Source organism: Peromyscus californicus, unplaced genomic scaffold, assembly GCF_007827085.1.
Source record: "Peromyscus californicus insignis strain IS unplaced genomic scaffold, ASM782708v3 Scaffold_14__1_contigs__length_90479793_seg_2, whole genome shotgun sequence".
NCBI lineage: Eukaryota > Metazoa > Chordata > Mammalia > Rodentia > Cricetidae > Peromyscus > Peromyscus californicus.
In genome coordinates, this window is record NW_026294436.1 from 35,792,068 (window position 1) to 35,809,460 (window position 17,393).

At 42.4% G+C, this 17,393-nt stretch overlaps 2 protein-coding genes across 6 annotated transcripts in view; one reads left to right on the forward strand and one right to left on the reverse strand.

The window, feature by feature from the left end:
- The window catches only part of Tpr (translocated promoter region, nuclear basket protein), a 57,629-nt gene extending 57,304 nt beyond the window's left edge, over positions 1-325 (forward strand). The window contains exon 52 of the mRNA XM_052737139.1: positions 122-325. Coding sequence (XP_052593099.1) covers positions 122-177 — 56 coding nt within the window. The 3' untranslated portion in view covers positions 178-325. The remainder of the gene's footprint in view (positions 1-121) is intronic.
- Positions 277-16,171, reverse strand: Prg4 (proteoglycan 4). Of its 5 annotated transcripts, XM_052737140.1 has the most exons (12): positions 16,096-16,171; positions 12,987-13,109; positions 11,548-11,667; positions 9,113-9,256; positions 8,445-8,564; positions 4,528-6,705; positions 3,871-3,948; positions 2,605-2,741; positions 2,206-2,362; positions 1,604-1,804; positions 1,141-1,266; positions 277-468 (listed from the first exon to the last, which is right to left on the reverse strand). In XM_052737140.1, the coding sequence occupies exons 1-12, from the start codon at positions 16,169-16,171 to the stop codon at positions 371-373; spliced, it is 3,558 nt and encodes a 1,185-aa protein (XP_052593100.1). In that variant the 3' UTR covers positions 277-370. The 5 variants fall into 5 exon arrangements, with proteins under 5 accessions (XP_052593100.1, XP_052593102.1, XP_052593101.1 ...); XM_052737142.1 differs by lacking the exon at positions 12,987-13,109; XM_052737141.1 differs by lacking the exon at positions 8,445-8,564.
- Positions 16,172-17,393: the final 1,222 nt, after the last annotated feature.

Consider the following 17,393-nt stretch of genomic DNA (forward strand, 5'->3'; position numbering starts at 1 on the left):
TTACATCATAAAACTAGTGACTCATTTATAACTGTTAGTCAACATGGGAAATATCTTTTAATATCTATAATATTAGATATTTCTACTGAACATGATTACCTTTTATTACTTTCTTCTACAGGTGTAAGCCATGCAATGGGAGGAAGAGGAGGACTGAATAGAGGAAATATTAATTAAGTGATCTGTAAACTACAGCACCTGTGAATAAGATTGGCAAATCTGTTTTAATATAATGATTGTCAAGTTGAAAAGTGTTTTGTATTTAAATAGGTATGCTCATTTCAACATTCTTTATTAATAAAATGTATTTCAATGTCAAAATTTATCAGTTTTCTTCATTTCCTTTTGATGACTCTTCTTTGCGCATAAGCTAAGGACAGTTGTACCAGACTTTGGAGAGAGTCTGCCCAGAACGAGTAGTAATTGCTCTCGCTGTTCTAGTTGGCACATCGATGTTATAGTATTGATCTAATGAGAAAGAGAAGGCATCTTTTTAATTAAAAGGAAGGTAAAATACTTGTTCATGTTGATTATTAGGTTCAAAGTCAGTGTCATTTCAGTATTAAAAGTGATTTTTTAACTTCCTGACAAAAAATAATTTGTGTGATGGAATGATCTTTCAGCATCTTTCAAGTCATACTCGGTTCAGCTCTGCTTTTTGAAATAAGTATGTAAAGAATCAAGGTAATCTAAAAGGTGATTCATTTGGCTTTTATCGTTCTTAAAGTATACCTCTTAGGCATTCATATTATATTATAGAGTCATGGGCAGAATAATTTAGATAGCTGGTCTCTCCAAACACTAGTACCCTGGGTAATAGACTTGAGTTAATAAAGCTGGTTCCATGAATGTCGTGTACACCTTGTAGACTGTATTGACACGTGGGATCTTAAGTGCCGCTCATGATAGAAACGAGGTAGAGTTTCTCCTGCTCCCCTAGCAGTGCGCTAGAACTGCACTGCACTCCCTCCAGTGAAGTGATGGGTGCAGCAGTCTCTCCCTTCATGCTGAGTAAGCACTGAAGTTGAGTGTCTCACTTCCAGTCATTATTGTACACTTGCCCTTTCCACTTAGACTACGTTTGTGCTTCCACAAGTGAGATCGACTTGGGAAGGTCGCAAACTGTTCCACCTTCCTTACCTTTAGAAAAGGCGTAGTAATCGTAGCCGTCGGGTTTTCTGGCGTTAGGCAGTGTTATTGCCGAGGTAACAACATTTGGAAATCCTCTCCACAGTGTGCTCACTTTAACTTCATTATGGAGGAAACCTGCGGGCAGAATTTGTAATAAAGGTTTGAAAGAGTTTACAGCCTTAGAGCTGCACAAGCCCAGTTCCGAGTTTGTTCTCTGCTGTGGCATTAACACTTCACTTTTAGGACTGTCTTGAGGGTTACAGATTTGTATACAGTGCTTGTTGACTTTTTATAATTAACAGACTTGAATAAACTACTTTCTTTACCCACAAAGAAGAACAAAGAATCGATCTTTGGTTATTACTCAGTTAGGCCAATGGATTTGTTTTACATCTGTGAGTTTAAATTGTTAGCACTTTTTGACCAGTAATCTCCTTCATGATCAGAATTCTTGATGTGATGGAAACATTACCCTTGTCTTGATAAGCGACTCTCATGGGCATCGAGTAGTGGATTCTGAAGGTGTGTGTCTGCAGAGGTCCCACAGCACGCTCAAAGCGGCGCTTCCTGACCTGCGCCGCTCCCCCATACACAGAGTAGTTGATAGTGGGCCTCTTTCCGGTGCACTTTCTCACGGGCTCATGTTTGTAAGTGTACTGCTGTATGTTGCCACCTGTTACATATGAGAAAAACCACATTGCAAACAAAAACTCAGGTTAATCCACACAGAAAGGAATGGGTTAAGATTGCCTTTACATTTTTTTGGTTGTGTTTCATAAATACATATAGACATTCTTTAATAATGGCTATTGTTAATTGAATAGTTAATTGAAAAATATTCTTGAAATACAGTAATTACTAAGACCTGAAATATGTGTTGAACAAATGAATCCAACAAATTGCCTAACACAGAGTCAATGATAGCGTTCTTTTTATCAGACCTAGATGTTCTGTGATTCACTTTGCAGGAGATCTAATTAATTCTTATGTCCTGTAATATTTTTAGCAATCAAATATCAAAGAGTCAGTTCTTAAACGTGAGCAGTGTCACATTGGCAGTTGTGTGATACATACCTCTCTTGAAGAAGTACACAGATTCAGGCCTGTCCTTGTACTTGGCTATTGAAAGGGCTGCCACTACCTTCCCGGTTAGTCCTCCGAAGCCTTTGACAATTGGTTTAGGATACCCAGCATCTTGTACATCATTGGTGAAGCGCCAGTATTGAGAATCCTGATTGTTTAAAAGAGAAAACAACGTTAAAGGCTTTTGTAGACATGGTTCTGGAATTCGTTCTCAGATTGAAGCGTAGGGAGATGACGATAACTTGGTTGAATTTGAATAAGCACATGATAAGTACTATCAAATTGTTGCTTTTGAGAGAACAAATAGTTCATTGTCTCCAAATGGAAGGCTAAGGTGGTGTTGGGACAAGGTGCGACCGCATCCTCGTTTCCAAACCATATTTGTGTTACCTTAAAGAAGAACGTCTTCCCTTCACAGTTGCATCTAGTGAAAACGGTGTCGATAGGGGAAGGGATACCCCAGACTTCTGTAATCCTGCGCGCTGGAGATGGGGGCCTGAATGGATTTAGCATCCAGAAATAATGACCTAAAAAGTAAAGAAATCGGTCAGCCTACAGTCTGAATCCTAAAATATGTCCCCACAGAAGAGAAAATGGAAAAGAATGGGATTATCAAGAAAAATGGATTCAATGTGTTAAGTGCCCAGAAGAAGTAGAGCCATGTAAACAAGAGAAAATTTGTGTATTTCTAAGATATTTCTTAAACCCAAAATTTAGGAAAGGAGATATTTTGAGATATTTTAGTTCCTATGTTTTAAGTTTTTAATTTAATTTTAGAGGGTTTTAAGATAGTCTGTGAACACCAGGCTGGCCTTGAACTCACAGAGATCCTTCCTGCCTCCAACTCCTGAGGGTTGGGATTATGAGAGTGTGCTACTACACACCCATCCTGATTTTAATTTGATTTGATTTTTTTTTTTTTTTGTATGTATGTGCAGACACTTGCAGGGTGCATGTGGAGTCACAGAACGTGAGAGTTGGCTTTCTCCTCCCACCATGTAGGTCTCAGAGGTCAGTACAGGTTATCACGCTTGACAGTGGGTCCCTTCGTCCACTGAGCCTTCTCACCAGCTCAGTTTCCACTTCCTCCAAAAAGATCTTTTGCCATTGTGACGTATAGCTCTCTGGGTTTCAGTGTTTTTTTCTTTATAGAATTAGAGTTATAACTTAATGACTACTAAAATCTCTTGAACCTTTACTACATATGATTTGTTATTGTTCATACTTAACCTGTGTTCTAAGAATACTAAAATACCGTCCATGAGAAATATACTTAATTCTCTGTAACTCTCAAAAAGTACTTTTTTTACCTCACAATGGAAGCATAATTTTCTAAGAAAATTGGTCAGGGAATGCAAATCTCTTGTCATTTCATTTAGTTTGAAATTGACACTGAATTCCTATTTAAGAGTTGAAAATGAATATATTTTTACATAATTGCTTTTGTTAATATATAATATATATTATCAATAAAATTACTGTGTTAAAAAAAAGAAACCTTCAGTAATAATACAAGTATTTGTTGTACTTATGTGTCTAAATTAATCAATATTTCCAGTTTCCCTTTCAAAAGTACAGTTCAAATTAGCACCCTCGTGACTGTCCTCAGGAATGCCAACACAAAACAAGAAGCACATTTATACATTCTTAGCTCACCTCGAAATGCAACTAACGTCCCGTTGTGCAAAGTAGTCAGTCCATCCACTGGCTTCCCATTGCATAAATTGGTCTCATCTAAAACAAACAAAAATTAATAAAGAACAGAATGGGGAAAGCAATTTGTTGTTTTCAAATCCTTCACAATATTCTGTTTCCTATTTACCCTTCTAAAGTCTAGTAAGGTGAAGAGGAAGTGATAAGGTTCCATAATTCCTCTTACCTATTGTGATTCAGGAGTATTACACAAAAATAATAGTGAGGTGTAAGAGGTGTCCAGATCTTCATTCACATGATTATTTATTAGACATTTGAACTGTTTTCAGTCACTGCCTTTTGGGGTTGATTTAGAAAAGGAAATGGGTTGTGTTTTTTTCTCTTTGCATTATGCTCTCTAAAGGATAAAGTCCTAACTAAACTATTTTGACATTCTACACCCCATTTCTGCTTCCAACAGACATGTCTGGACTTGGCCAACACTAAATTTCTGATGCTAATTACTACTCAAATGTCCTGGAGACTAAATAGACTACGATGATTCATACTCTGCACACCTGTAGGAAAGCTGTAATCAAACTTGAGAAGTTCACAGGTTAGAGCTCTGGATCCTGGATCTCCATAGAGAGATACTACAACAGAGGAACTGATTCTTAGTACCTGAAAGCATGGGATTGATGTTCATGCCGTGGTTGAGTGCGCTGGCCACGTGATCACTGCCCGGAATAACAATGGGGGATAACACAGGGGGCCTGGGAATCATGACACGTTTTCCTCCTTCACCTCCTTCCGCATCTTCACGATCGAGCTTTGCCTCAGCTGCTTCTGAGTTTGGAGTTTGGTTAGGGCTGGCGGTGGTTGGCAGCACGACGTCTAAGGGGTTGGTGGTCGCTTCAGGCATCGCTGGAGTCGTCCTTAGAGGAGATGGTGTCGTTTTCGGTTTTCTGCCTTTTGGCTTTTTGGCAGGGGTGGGCTTCTTGGGTGCTTTTGGCTTTTTGGCAGGGGTGGGCTTCTTGGGTGCTTTGGTTGGTTTCTGGGGTTTCGGAGGTGTCTTAGGATCATCAGAATCTTCGGGTGCAGGGGTTGGTTCTTCAGGTTTGTTCAGAGTCTCTTCAGTCGGAGCCGGTACTTTGGGTACGAGAGTAGTTGCTTTCACGGTAGTTTTTTGGGGTGATGTGGTTTCCTGAGTTGTAGGTGTTATTTGTGTGGTGGTACTTGCCTCTGATTTGGTAGTCTCTTCTGGTGTAATTGTTGTCGTCTTAAGGGCAACAGTTGTAGTTTTGGGTGTGTCTTTTTCTGTTGTCTTCTCTTTAGCTTCTGTAGTCAGTTCAGGTTCGCTTACCTCTGGAGTCGGTTCCTCAGGGATGGTGGGCTCAGGCTTCTTGGGGGTGGTGGGCTCAGGCTTCTTGGGGGTGGTGGGCTCAGGCTCCTTGGGGGTGGTGGGCTCAGGCTCCTTAGGGGTGGCGGGCTCAGGCTCCTTAGGGGTGGCGGGCTCAGGCTCCTTAGGGGTGGTGAGTTCAGGCTCCTTAGGGGTGGTGGGTTCAGGCTCCTTAGGGGTGGTAGGTTCAGGCTTCTTCGTGGTAGTGGGCTCGGGCTCCTTAGGGGTGGTGGGCTCAGGCTCTTTAGGGGTGGTGGGCTCAGGCTCCTTGGGGGTGGTGGGTTCAGGCTCCTTAGGGGTGGTGGGCTCAGGCTCCTTGGGGGTGGTGGCCTCAGGCTCCTTACGGGTCGTGGGCTCAGGCTCCTTGGGAGTGGTGGGTTCAGGTTCCTTGGGGGTGGTGGGTTCAGGCTCCTTAGGGGTCGTGGGAGCTGGTTCCTTGGGGGTGGTGGGTTCAGGCTCCTTAGGGGTCGTGGGCTCAGGCTCCTTGGGGGTGGTGGCCTCAGGCTCCTTAGGGGTCGTGGGCTCAGGCTCCTTGGGAGTGGTGGGTTCAGGTTCCTTGGGGGTGGTGGGTTCAGGCTCCTTAGGGGTCGTGGGAGCTGGTTCCTTGGGGGTGGTGGGTTCAGGCTCCTTAGGGGTCGTGGGCTCAGGCTCCTTAGGGGTGGTGGGCTCAGGCTCCTTAGGGGTCGTGGGAGCTGGTTCCTTGGGGGTGGTGGGTTCAGGCTCCTTAGGGGTCGTGGGAGCTGGTTCCTTGGGGGTGGTGGGCTCAGGCTCCTTAGGGGTCGTGGGAGCTGGTTCCTTGGGGGTGGTGGGTTCAGGCCCCTTGGGGGTGGTGGGTTCAGGCTCCTTAGGAGTCGTGGGAGCTGGTTCCTTGGGGGTGGTGGGTTCAGGCTCCTTAGGGATGGTGGGCTCAGGCTCCTTAGGGGTAGTGGGAGCTGGTTCCTTGGGGGTGGTGGGTTCAGGCTCCTTGGGCGTGGTAGGAGCAGGTTCCTTGGTTGTAGTTACAGGCTTCTTGGTGGTGGTGGGAGCCGGTTCCTTTGTAGTAGTGGGTACTGGCTTCTTGGTGGTGGTGGGAGCTGAGTTCTTGGCGGTGGTGGGTGGGGGGCCGTCAGCTGTGGGTGCAGTATCTTTACCCTCTGCACTCCGTATCTCTTTAGCTGAAGTCGTTTTCTCTTTCTTGCTGGCAGAAGTCTGTTTGTTGGTCGCAGAACTCTCCTTCGTTTCAACGGTTGTCTCTTTATTGGAAGTCGAAGATGCCTCTTTGGATGTCTCAGAATTAGGTGCAAGACTGGGTTTAGCACTTGCTGGTTTTGCTGCTGTAGTCTTGGGAGACGGAGTGGTCGGGTTGTCAGGAGTTGGGGTGAGCTTGGACTCAGCATTATCCAGTCCACTTCCAGCTTCATCTACAACCGGTGCTTCTGGATTCGGTTCCTTTTTAGGGGTGTTTTTCTTGTTATCTTTTACTAGAGAAAAAAATAGAAGTTGTTATTTTGAATACTTTTTCCCCCCTTTAATAGTAACATAATGGCCGGGCGGTGGTGGCGCACGCCTTTAATCCCAGCACTTGGGAGGCAGAGCCAGGCGGATCTCTGTGAGTTCGAGGCCAGCCTGGGCTACCAAGTGAGTTCCAGGAAAGGCGCAAAGCTACACAGAGAAACCCTGTCTCGAAAAACCAAAAAAAAAAAAAAAAAAAAAAAAAAAAAAAAAAATAGTAACATAATGATCAGAGCCATATCGCTGACTAGCTACGTGTCTGTAGGCAAATTGCTAACCTTTAATGTCTGTGAATATATGGTCAAAAGGTAAAGTTTTTAATCTTTGGAGGCTTTTTATTGAGTAAACGAGGTAAGTGGATGAAAACCACAAATGAAACCCTAAACGTAAATACGTGGAAGACAGTGGCAGCTTGAAGTCAACAAAGTGATCAGCAGCATGAACGCATGTCTGTGTTAATGCTCATTCCCCCATGCCACCCGCCCCCATTCCGTATTGTTCGATGCTGTCCCTTCTTCCTGGAAACTTGACTCCAACCTCTTGTAGTTTCTTCGCGCTAACTCCTACAAAGGCCTCTCCAACTCACTGAGGATCTGCTCCCATTCTTTCCAAGGTTTCTGTTGAGCCTAGTCGCCCTCCGTAAGGCTGTTGACCGCTCATTTTCAACTGCACCGATAAACTCGATAGTCCCAGAAGACATGGGCAGTCAGGATGCTAGGGCAATAGACTGCACTTAAGAGTCCCCATAGCAGCTACCCCTTAGGGAAGCTACCAAGCCCAAAAAGTTTTCACTGGTATGAAATCTGTTTAGCAAACTTGTATTGCACTTCCATTGTGAGCAGGATTCTTGGAATGACTTGAAGTTAGAATATCGGGCTATCAGGCTAGAGAAGGTTATAGCGAAACTACGACCATCCAGAGAAACATTCCTCACAATTCCAGTACTTACTAGAGAAAGAATGTATTTTAGAATTTCAGGAAGTACAAAGAACAGGTAAAATAGAATCCCTTCTCAGGAAATAATGGCCTATTTTTTAACTTGCAGAGAAAAGTGAGACAGATATGATTGTTTTTTAAAGGTTAGGAAAGCTGGGCGGTGGTGGCGCATGCCTTTAATCCCAGCTCTCGGGAGACAGAACCAGGCGGATCTCTGTGAGTTCGAGGCCAGCCTGGGCTACAGAGTGAGTTCCAGGAAAGGCTCCAAAGCTACATAGAGAAACCCTGTCTCAAAAAAACCAAAATTTAAAAATAAATAAATAAAGGTTAGGAAAATAATAATGATAATCTTGCCTTTCCCTGGAGGTTTAGCAGAATGTCAAGGACTAATGTTGGGAAAGCACTGGGTTTTTGCTAAATAAAACCATAGAAGGGAAAACAATGGCTGGGGGCAGAAAGGAAAGAAGAAGACACAGTGATCTGCTAGACAGGAATTGCAACAGACTGCCACAAACTATTGTCTCTAGTACCATCTGTGCTTCCAGTCACTACTCAGCATCTTCAGATCCCTTGCTGTAAAGGGTGGCTTAGCTGCTTACCACTGAGTCTCTGTAAATTGTCTTCATTTGGTACTTTCTAAACTGAGTGTTTCCATGGTTACATACTCCCCAAATACTGAGATCACAAACCGTTCTATCAACACATAACTTTTTGAATAATGATTGTTTAACACGGCATTGATAGAGTCTTTGATCTTTATCAATGCTCAAACCTTTTGGTTTCTTCTGTAATTCTCTATTAGCTGAATTTTTGGAAGACTTGATTTTCCGAATAGTTGAAGAGGAAGAGGAGGAGGAGGAGGAAGACTCTTGATTTTCAGAAACAGAATGTTCTATAAATCAAATAAAAAGTTTGATCACACCAACTGTGATTTAAAACAAAACAAAGCAAACAGAACTGCTGGTCTGCACACAACAAGAAATGCTGATAACTGGTCTTCAAGAGTTGTAGTCAGCTGTCATGTGGTGGGTAACGCGACTACTTGCTTTTTAAAGCTGTCGATGAAAAGCAAGTCACCTGAGTTGATTGTACATACTAACAATGTGACTTTCTCCTGATTTTCCCACACCTGCTAAAAGTTACACAATCTAATTCTATAAAAAAAGAAAAAAGAAAAAAATCACGTTTTCATTTTTTACATTGAGATTTGCCTCTTCTGATGAGGACCACCCATGCTGGGTTTGATAAATAAGGACTATAAATATCCAAGGGTTTATATTTTGGCTTAAATTTTAACTTAAGTCAAGTAAACAAAAAAAAAAATATGATGAGCCCTTCATGACTCAAAAGATTACCCTCTGAGGATATTCCTAAGAATAGTCCACCTACAGGATATTTCAGCTCAGAAATCTCCTGTAGCGATGTCTGACATCTTCCTACCTTCTGTTATTTCCTCTGATTCTACAACTTTCTTAGTCTTCTTTTTTGGTGGTTTGGGTGAGCGTTTGGTGGTTGATTTGACGACAAGAGGTGCTCCTGGAGGCGGAGGTGCAGTCTTTGGAGGTGGTGATGTGGGGTTATGCACTGAGGCCAAGCAAGACAGGTTGATTAACATCCGGTTTAGAGTCATCAACAGCGCTAACTGAAAAGCGGGGATGCATGTGGCTTCGAGGGGAGACACCGCTAAATGTCAGTGCAGGATAGCTGTAGCCCAACACGAATAACCCCAGTAATTCTGAGGACACATTGCTATCAAATAGTGATTCTCAAACTGTGGGTAATGATAGAAAGCAGTTTCAGGAGGTCAATGCTCTTAATGATGGTCATATGCTTCTCTAGGTGTCTACCTTTTTGACCTTGGAATAAGCCAAACTATTGAACATTTTCCCATCTGTAAAGTGAGATGTGTATTCAACATTTCTGAAGAGGAAATGCCCACCTAAAATAAGTTGTAATTCTATGAGTTTCATCTATCTTGTCATCATCCCACAATTACAAAAATAATACTGCATATGGATAATGGGAAAAATCATACCCTAGTCAACTCTAATATATTTTTCCTGTTTCCATGTGCATTTGAGTCAAATAATGCCAGTTTGCCTTGATTTTTATTGGAAAAGTTGTACAGGTATATTTTGAAGATTTCATACCTCTGCATTACACTTTTTCACAAATGAATTGCCCTTCCCAAGTTAACACAAACTAATGGTTTGGTGTGTATCTCCTGTGCCTTCTATTCCCTCCTCCCATTCCTTAATGTCTAAAGAGGGAGCATGGGGCATCCCTGGGCATCAGAAGAAAGGAGAGGGACTTGGAAGAGAAGAAAACACAAGTGGAGATGGGGAAGACAAGAGACACATCCACCCGCTGCTCCCACCATCTCCTCAGAACTCTTCTGACTTCCAGGAACTGGGCACTGTACCTCACTCTCTTCCTCCACCCCCAACAAAATGCCAAATTGAGTAATAGCCCTGCCAGGTACTAGTTAGGGATCATGGCCAAAACAGATAACCTTTCGGGCTTCTCTCTACCCATGTTGGGAGGCAATTGGGTTGATATCACTCCTGTCCATTCTCAAAATGTTGAAATTTTTAGATAGATCTCAATAACCAGTGTCTACAGCAACCCTGAAACAACTTGGCAGTTCCAATACTGTTTTTAATGAAGTTCTGAAGCTCTGGATAGTTCTTTTACTTTCAGTTAGGAGCCTGACTGTCTTCCTGAAATCTGTGAATAGAGTTGCCTTATATTGCCTCCATTCTTTCCACTTCCAGCCTAAACCTCGGGTATACTTCAGAAGCACAAACAACTATGTGTATTTCAAATGCTCTGTCTGTGTCCTCTCTCGGTCTTCTTTCCTATCGATCCTCTGCCATAATAACTGCTTGGGGTATATGGGAGGTAGGGTGTTGTTTTGTTTTGTTTTCTTTGTTTTTGGCTTGTCTCTTAGCCAAAATAATTATCAAGGTAGTGAGTAAATATATATCCCCATCACGGTGCCTTCTGAAAGCTGCAGGAATGCTGCGCTCTGGGGTTTTGAAATAAGGGTGTTGTCTCCAGTATTTTTAGAATACTTCCTGTAAAAATATTGAAGAGTTAAGAAACAGCTCTCAACTCTGCTGTTTCCACCATTCTAAACAAAGAAGAGACACAGCCTAACAAAAACATTATCAAATTATGTAAGTAATGCTTATCTCAATTTTACCCCCACAGATATTCACATTTTGACAAAGAATGGTTGCAAACAAGTATTGGAAGAGAAAGTATTCTATTATTATTATTATTATTATTTTTTTTTTTTTTGGTAAAAGAAACAAGGATGGGGCCGTTGTTACACTGTTCAAGTATTCCTTCAGGTTTAACGGCCACAGAAGGTTTTTAAGTGAGACTCCCTTTGTCCTGCACCAGCTTTGTGTAGAAACTGCTGAGGGGACCGTAGAGGTGGGAAGGAACAAATAATTAATTGAGGTACCAACTTCTTAGCAGATTTGCCTGTAGATTCGGGGTATACAAAGAAGCTGGAATTGCTCTGCCTTTCAATATATACTCAGTCCAGTAAGGCTCAGAGCACAGCGAGCCCTAAGGACAGCTGATTTGGTGAAGTCGGCAGCATTAGGTGGAACAAGTTTTAAACTGTAAGAGAAGCACCTTGGGAGATAAAAGCGTGTACACTCAGCCCATATCCCCCTGCTCGTGACTAGAGGTCGTTGTGAGGCTCCGGTTGGAAGATGCTTTTCTTTGTCTTTGTGAAACAAAATTATTTCTAAGCAGCTCATACGTTAGTAAGATCAAGATGCCCCAGATGTGTGTCTGAAGCCAGGGTGTGTACGGGGCTGGCTGGACTAGGCAGCCCGGGCTGGCACCATGGTTCTTACCTTCTTCACAGAAGCTGTCATAATCAGCACAGCACTTGCCAAACTTTTTACACTGGGAGTCACAGTCGCACTCCCTCCCTCGTGCGAAGGACTCGAAGCAGCGGCCTTTGCAGGAGAGCTCTGCCCAGAGCAAAACAGGCAAAGCGGATTATTAGTCACAGAGCAGCACGTACACGGATCTTGTAACATTTCTCATCTGACAGCTGACTAGAGTCCCAAGGGTGCACTTCTAAGTCTCTTATTTGGAATTTGGAGTACACACATCATCCTGTATTAAAACTTAAATTTAAAAGGATGATGTCCAAATAGAGACAGCCTAAGTCAGGGAAGAAATGTGATGAGTTGGGGCACCATTCTTTTCCTTGTAAAATACCAAGAGACACCCTGATGCTACCTGAATCCTTTACATGTGTACACACAATAGAAAACTGGGAAATATCTATATGGCAAACTGCCCTTCATATGAGATCCTTCATCCTCTCCTCACACCACCAACACTGCCTCACACAAATACCATTTCTCTGTAATAGATTTGCAGTCTTTGAACCTTCCTATTGTATAATAATAAGTCCCAAGAAACCAGCTGAGCAGGCCACCACTGTGCAGGCCAAAAATCATCTACAATGAGGATACTCTTATGATAAACTGGGCAGAGAATAAGCCTGAAAGGTTTCAGTTAATGGCCATAGTGTAGACTATGACACAGGCCTGCTTGTTCCAAAAAAACCTTGGTGGGAGGGACGATGATTTACTCAAAGCCTGCTTGAAGTACTTCACCCAACACACAAACTTACAGCACTACTGTTACCACCTCCAAATTCTAATGCAAATATAACTTTTATGGATTTTAATTATAGTTTTCATAAATTGAATATTAAATTTGTCTGTGTCTATTACAAGAAATGGCCCAAATAGTGTTCAATTGAAATACCACTCATAATTCAGAACGTTTCGGCTTTGAAATTCATCATTTAACCCTGCTATGTGATTGATCTTTAAAATATCCTCTTTAGAAACACATTTAATACCCAAAATTCAAATAGCATATGGAAGCGTTCTATGCCTGTTGATCCTTTTTGATGAAACTATCTGAGAGGCTCGACCTCATCAATCGAAACCCAACTGTGAGTGAAGAAGTCTGCCTTCCTTCCTGCTTGATACCTACCAAGCCACATTATTAAGCATCTACTCAAGACAGTTTACACGCAAGCAGCTGATACAGATGTGCAGGTGACAAGTGCCCAGACCTCTGTCCACAACCCCAGAAATCAGAAGCTTTGGAACCATCCTTAGGTACGGTGCACTTCAACATTTATGCAAGTGAAGGAAGAGGCACTTGAAGAGAAGAGGTGGAAGGAAGGAGGAACAGAGCTGCGAAGGGTCCAAAGCAGGATCAGAAGAGCGGGCTTGACAGACGGCGGCCAGCTCCCGGCACGTACCTGTAGTGCAGACTCTCTTGAAATCAGGACAGCACTCCATGTAGTGTTGACAGTTATAATCACAGTTGCAGGTGGCATCTCTAGAATACCCTTCCCCACATCTCCCTGCACAGCTTGGTAAATCTAAAATTATACAATACTAGGGTGAACACGGCCAAACCACGTAGAAAAGGAGACATCTGTTCAGGAGGACGAAGCCCCCCCCAGGAAGGAGAGCCTTACCCACTGGGCAACGCTGGGAAGCGCGCACAGCGATGGACTTAGCTGGTATTTGGGTAAGCCTTTATGTGGCCTTAGTCATGTCATTGTATTCTTCACTAGATCGGGATGATGAATGCACGGTTGGAAGTCAGGCCCAGTAATGTCTGCATGAGGAGTGACAGTCGTGGGGGAAGGTGACTGTTACAGCTGCAGAGACTGCTTCCATTGTTATTACCAGGGGCCATGTTTTTGAGCGGCCCTATGCCAGGTAGTGAGCCGGCCATTCTCTCCAGAACTTATGAAAATGGTTCTAAGAAAGTATTAGTAGGCCCCCCTAAGATAAAAAATAGGGGAACATAGGCCAGGTGATGGTAGCGCACACGCCTTTAAAGCTAGCACTTGGGAGGCAGAGGCAGGCAGATCTCTGTGAGTTCAAGGCCAGCCTGGTCTACAAAGAGTTCCAGGACAGCCAGGGCTACACAGAGAAATCCTGTCTCAAAAAACCAAAGAGAAAAAAAGACAAATTTTAATAACTTGCCCAGTGACACACAACTAGTTACTGTATGTATATGTATATATGTGTGTGTGTGTGTGTGTGTGTGTGTGTGTGTGTGTGTGTGTGTCTATATATAACCTGTGTATAATTGATCAACAAATATATATTCCTTATTTATACAATCCCTTTACTCTTATAAATGCCCTGATTGGGATAATCAGTTATATAGTCATCCTAAACAAATAGCCCATTTCAAATTCAAACTCATGTATCTGAGTCTGAAGCATGAGCCTTCTCCACTAACTACATTGTCTCTCACTGTCAATGATGAACTCAGAGGAGGCTGGTTAGGCAAGCGGAGGCTCCTGTAAGTGCTCTCTGTCAGTAGGACTAAGAGAGAACTCTTGAAATAGGATCTGGGTGTGGATATGAAGGTCATGAACTGAGTGTTTGGGGACAAGCAAACAATAGTGATGGGATGGAGTAATTAGCCTCAAATATTTCTAAACACCGTTTGGCAGATAATACTGCAAAAATCCTCCCCAAGAGATAACAGTGTGGATGTAACAATGGACTCCACCAACGGAATGTCCTGATCTGTAGGGGGATATCAAAATACACTGAAAAAAAGAATCTCAAGAGAATGCAGGAAAGTTAAGTCTTAACACATATATAAACCATAAAGAGTAGGATAACTTTTAGAATGGTTGCTTACATGCATATGTGCACAATACATACAAAAATGCATATATAGTGTATGTATATAAATACATATATTATATATAAAGGGAAAAGAATGAGAAGAGGTTGAGAAGGCAAGAAAAGCAGACAAAACAACATCCAAAGATTATTCTTTTACACTTAGCAGATTTCTAGAACAAATCCACTTATTTTTCATAGACAGTCTATTATTGCCTTATGTTTTTTGCTATTTATTTAAACCACTAGCATGTGTGTGTGTGTGTATGAGTGTGTGTGTGTGTGTGTATGTGTGTGTATGTGTGTGTGTGTGTGTCTGCATGTGTCTGTCTGTCTGTGGTCACATGCATGTGTGTGTGCACACGTGGAGGCCAGAGGTTGATTCCAGATTTCCTCCATCACTTTCACCTTGTTTTCTTGGCTAAGATCTCTCACTGAGCCTGGAGCTTGCTGCTGGAGCCAATCTGCTTGGCCAGTGAGCTCCAGGGTCAGCCTGTCTTAATGCCCAGAGCTCGGGGTGGTGCAGGCCTGTGCTGCTAACCCTCGCTTTTCACCTGGGTGCTAGGGATCTGAAATCAAGTTGTCATGCTGTGCATCAGTCAGTTTACTACCAAGCCTCTTCTCCCAGTCCCACTGATCATAATGGTAATTTTACTTATTTAGAGAGCTTTCACTGAATAAGCACTGTTTCAGAAGGAAAAGGGGCGGCTCAGGAGACACCCACTGTCAAAGTCTGAATACTAAATGAGAAAACCGAGGGGTCTGAGACAGAGAATGTGGCCATCATCCCTCACTCGGCATTTACAGTTGGTTTCTGTGTTTCTCCGCCTTGTCTTTTCTGGGTGATTCTGAAACCGTGCCTGAGCAAGCAGTCATCTCTCATGTTCAGGTTCAATGAGAATTTTAGACATTTCACCAGAAATGTCTATTTTAAAAATAAAACCTCACTGTAATAATTGTGGATATGGGTTTTTCCTTCTCCCACACTGTGTATGTTAAAGGGAAAAGCTACAGTTACATATTGTTAGGACTAAACAACTTAAACCTCATGCTGTGTGCTCTTTCTGCCATGGCTATGCTGCGTGGACACCGAGGATCTCCAAATAGGAGTAACATGCTGTCCACCTAGGACTGACTCTGAAGGACTGAACTCGGCAATATTATAAGAATGGCACTCAGCTCTGTACAAGCACATAACGGGATGAACAGTCCCTACAAGGAAGAAAGAGCATTTCCACTTGAAACACTGTAAATGTACACTGTACTGTGCTATCTATGTTGACATGATAATAAAGTAAGTTATTTACAATGATTCTTTTGATGTAAAAGTTTGGTTAAATTGGTCAACATACCAGCAAGTGTTATTTGAATATTACATTTTTCATTTCTTCTGATGGTGTTGTGTAGCTCCAGCATAGTTTTCTTACATACATGTCTGTAATTTTTTTTTAATTTTGGGAAAAAAACTGAAGAGAGTAGCGACATTATTTTCTATCAAAACTCAGAACTCCTTCAAAGCTCTCACAGTCCCAGAGGGAAAGGTGAGAATTCCAAAACACACAAATGTGCCGTGTGTGTTTCAACTCTAGGGTTGCAAATTGTTAGACTCAAGCAAATGCGTATGTTTTTGAATGTGTTTTCTTGTTGTCATAAAACCCAACTGGGTGCTTCACAACAGCGGTGGGATAGAAGCATTTTTGATGGTGAAGTTACCTTGAGATGAAGCCTGTTGAATCAAGAAAGCAGGGAGCAGCAGCGACAAGCAGATGGGAAGTATTTTCCACCCCATGGTTGTTCTCGGATGCGACACCCTTGCCTGAAATAAAAATAAAAGCGTCAGAAACCTGCTCTTTAATCTCACCGCCACATAATGCGCATGGCATGCACAGTGTTCAGAAACTTTCCAAATGCAGTTCAATAGCAAACCACTCCATCCTTAGAACAAAACTTAGGAGCAATCAGCTTGAATTCCTGAGAAAGTAATTGATCGTTCTGTTTAATACATGATACAGAACAAGCCACCTCAATTAAACTACCAAGCACTATAATACCCCAGAATAATAGCAGAAAATAGGCTTATTTTAAAACTCTGTTGGAGAAGCAGTCTGTACTTACAGTGCAAGGCTTGAATCATATCCTGGAGATAAAATGACCAGCTTCAATAAAGTTAAGAGTTTAGCAAGAGCAATGGGGCAGATCTTCCAACTTTCCTTTAACTCAATATAAATTCATAGGCTTCCAACAAGTACCTCACATAACTGTGACTCTTTTCAAAGCTTTCCAACTACTGTCCTTTTCCAAATACATTTAATGAAGACATACTTAACACTACAACAAGCGTGTTAGCCTCGACACTTACCTGGAAAAGGAGAGATGAATTTCCCCAGTGTTGCTGGAAGTCTTATATACCGGTGCAAATGGATTGGGATGAACCAATTAGTCCAAAGGTTAGGCAAAGTCAACAATGACAACCTATGAAATCAAGCTTTCCTCATTCGTTGGCCGGGGGCCCAGACGACGAGACTTAGGCAACATCTGGAAAACACTCCCATTAAGAAAAATGACTACCACAAAATAAAGTTAGATTTATTGGCCAAAACACATTTCTAATTTCTCAGTGAAGCGAACAAATTGTTCTGAGATGGTACATCACTCTGGAAGCCTTGGACTAGAGTGCAAAGCGGCAGTTCTAAAATGCTCAAGCTGGGACCATTTCTTCCTCTCTTGCCAGTTAAATCCAGTAAAGGTGCTTCGGAAACATCTCTAATGTAAGTTTGAGATGAAAAGATTATGCCTTTATACCAATAATGTAACACCCTTCTCCTCCTCCTTCTTCGAATTCTTATTTTTGTGAAGCACAGAAAATATGCTCTCAGTTCACCTGAAGGTAAAATACCCACACTCTGGGTTTTCAGGCTTCGTTACCATGTAAAAAGCTTGCAGTAAAAAAAACTATTGAAAATCTGGCACAGTGGCATCTGCCTGTGGTCCTGTCTCTCTGGAGGCCGAGG

Bases quoted from the DNA above. Each gene is read 5' to 3' on its own strand.
- Prg4 (XM_052737140.1), bottom strand. From the start codon at position 16,171: ATGGGGTGGAAAATACTTCCCATCTGCTTGTCGCTGCTGCTCCCTGCT. The intron at 6,706-8,444 runs GTTTGAGCATTG...TTTTTTCTCTAG, and splicing joins ATTACAGAAGAAACCAAAAG to TAAAAGATAACAAGAAAAAC. The intron at 3,949-4,527 runs GTACTAAGAATC...TGTTTGTTTTAG, and splicing joins CATCAATCCCATGCTTTCAG to ATGAGACCAATTTATGCAAT.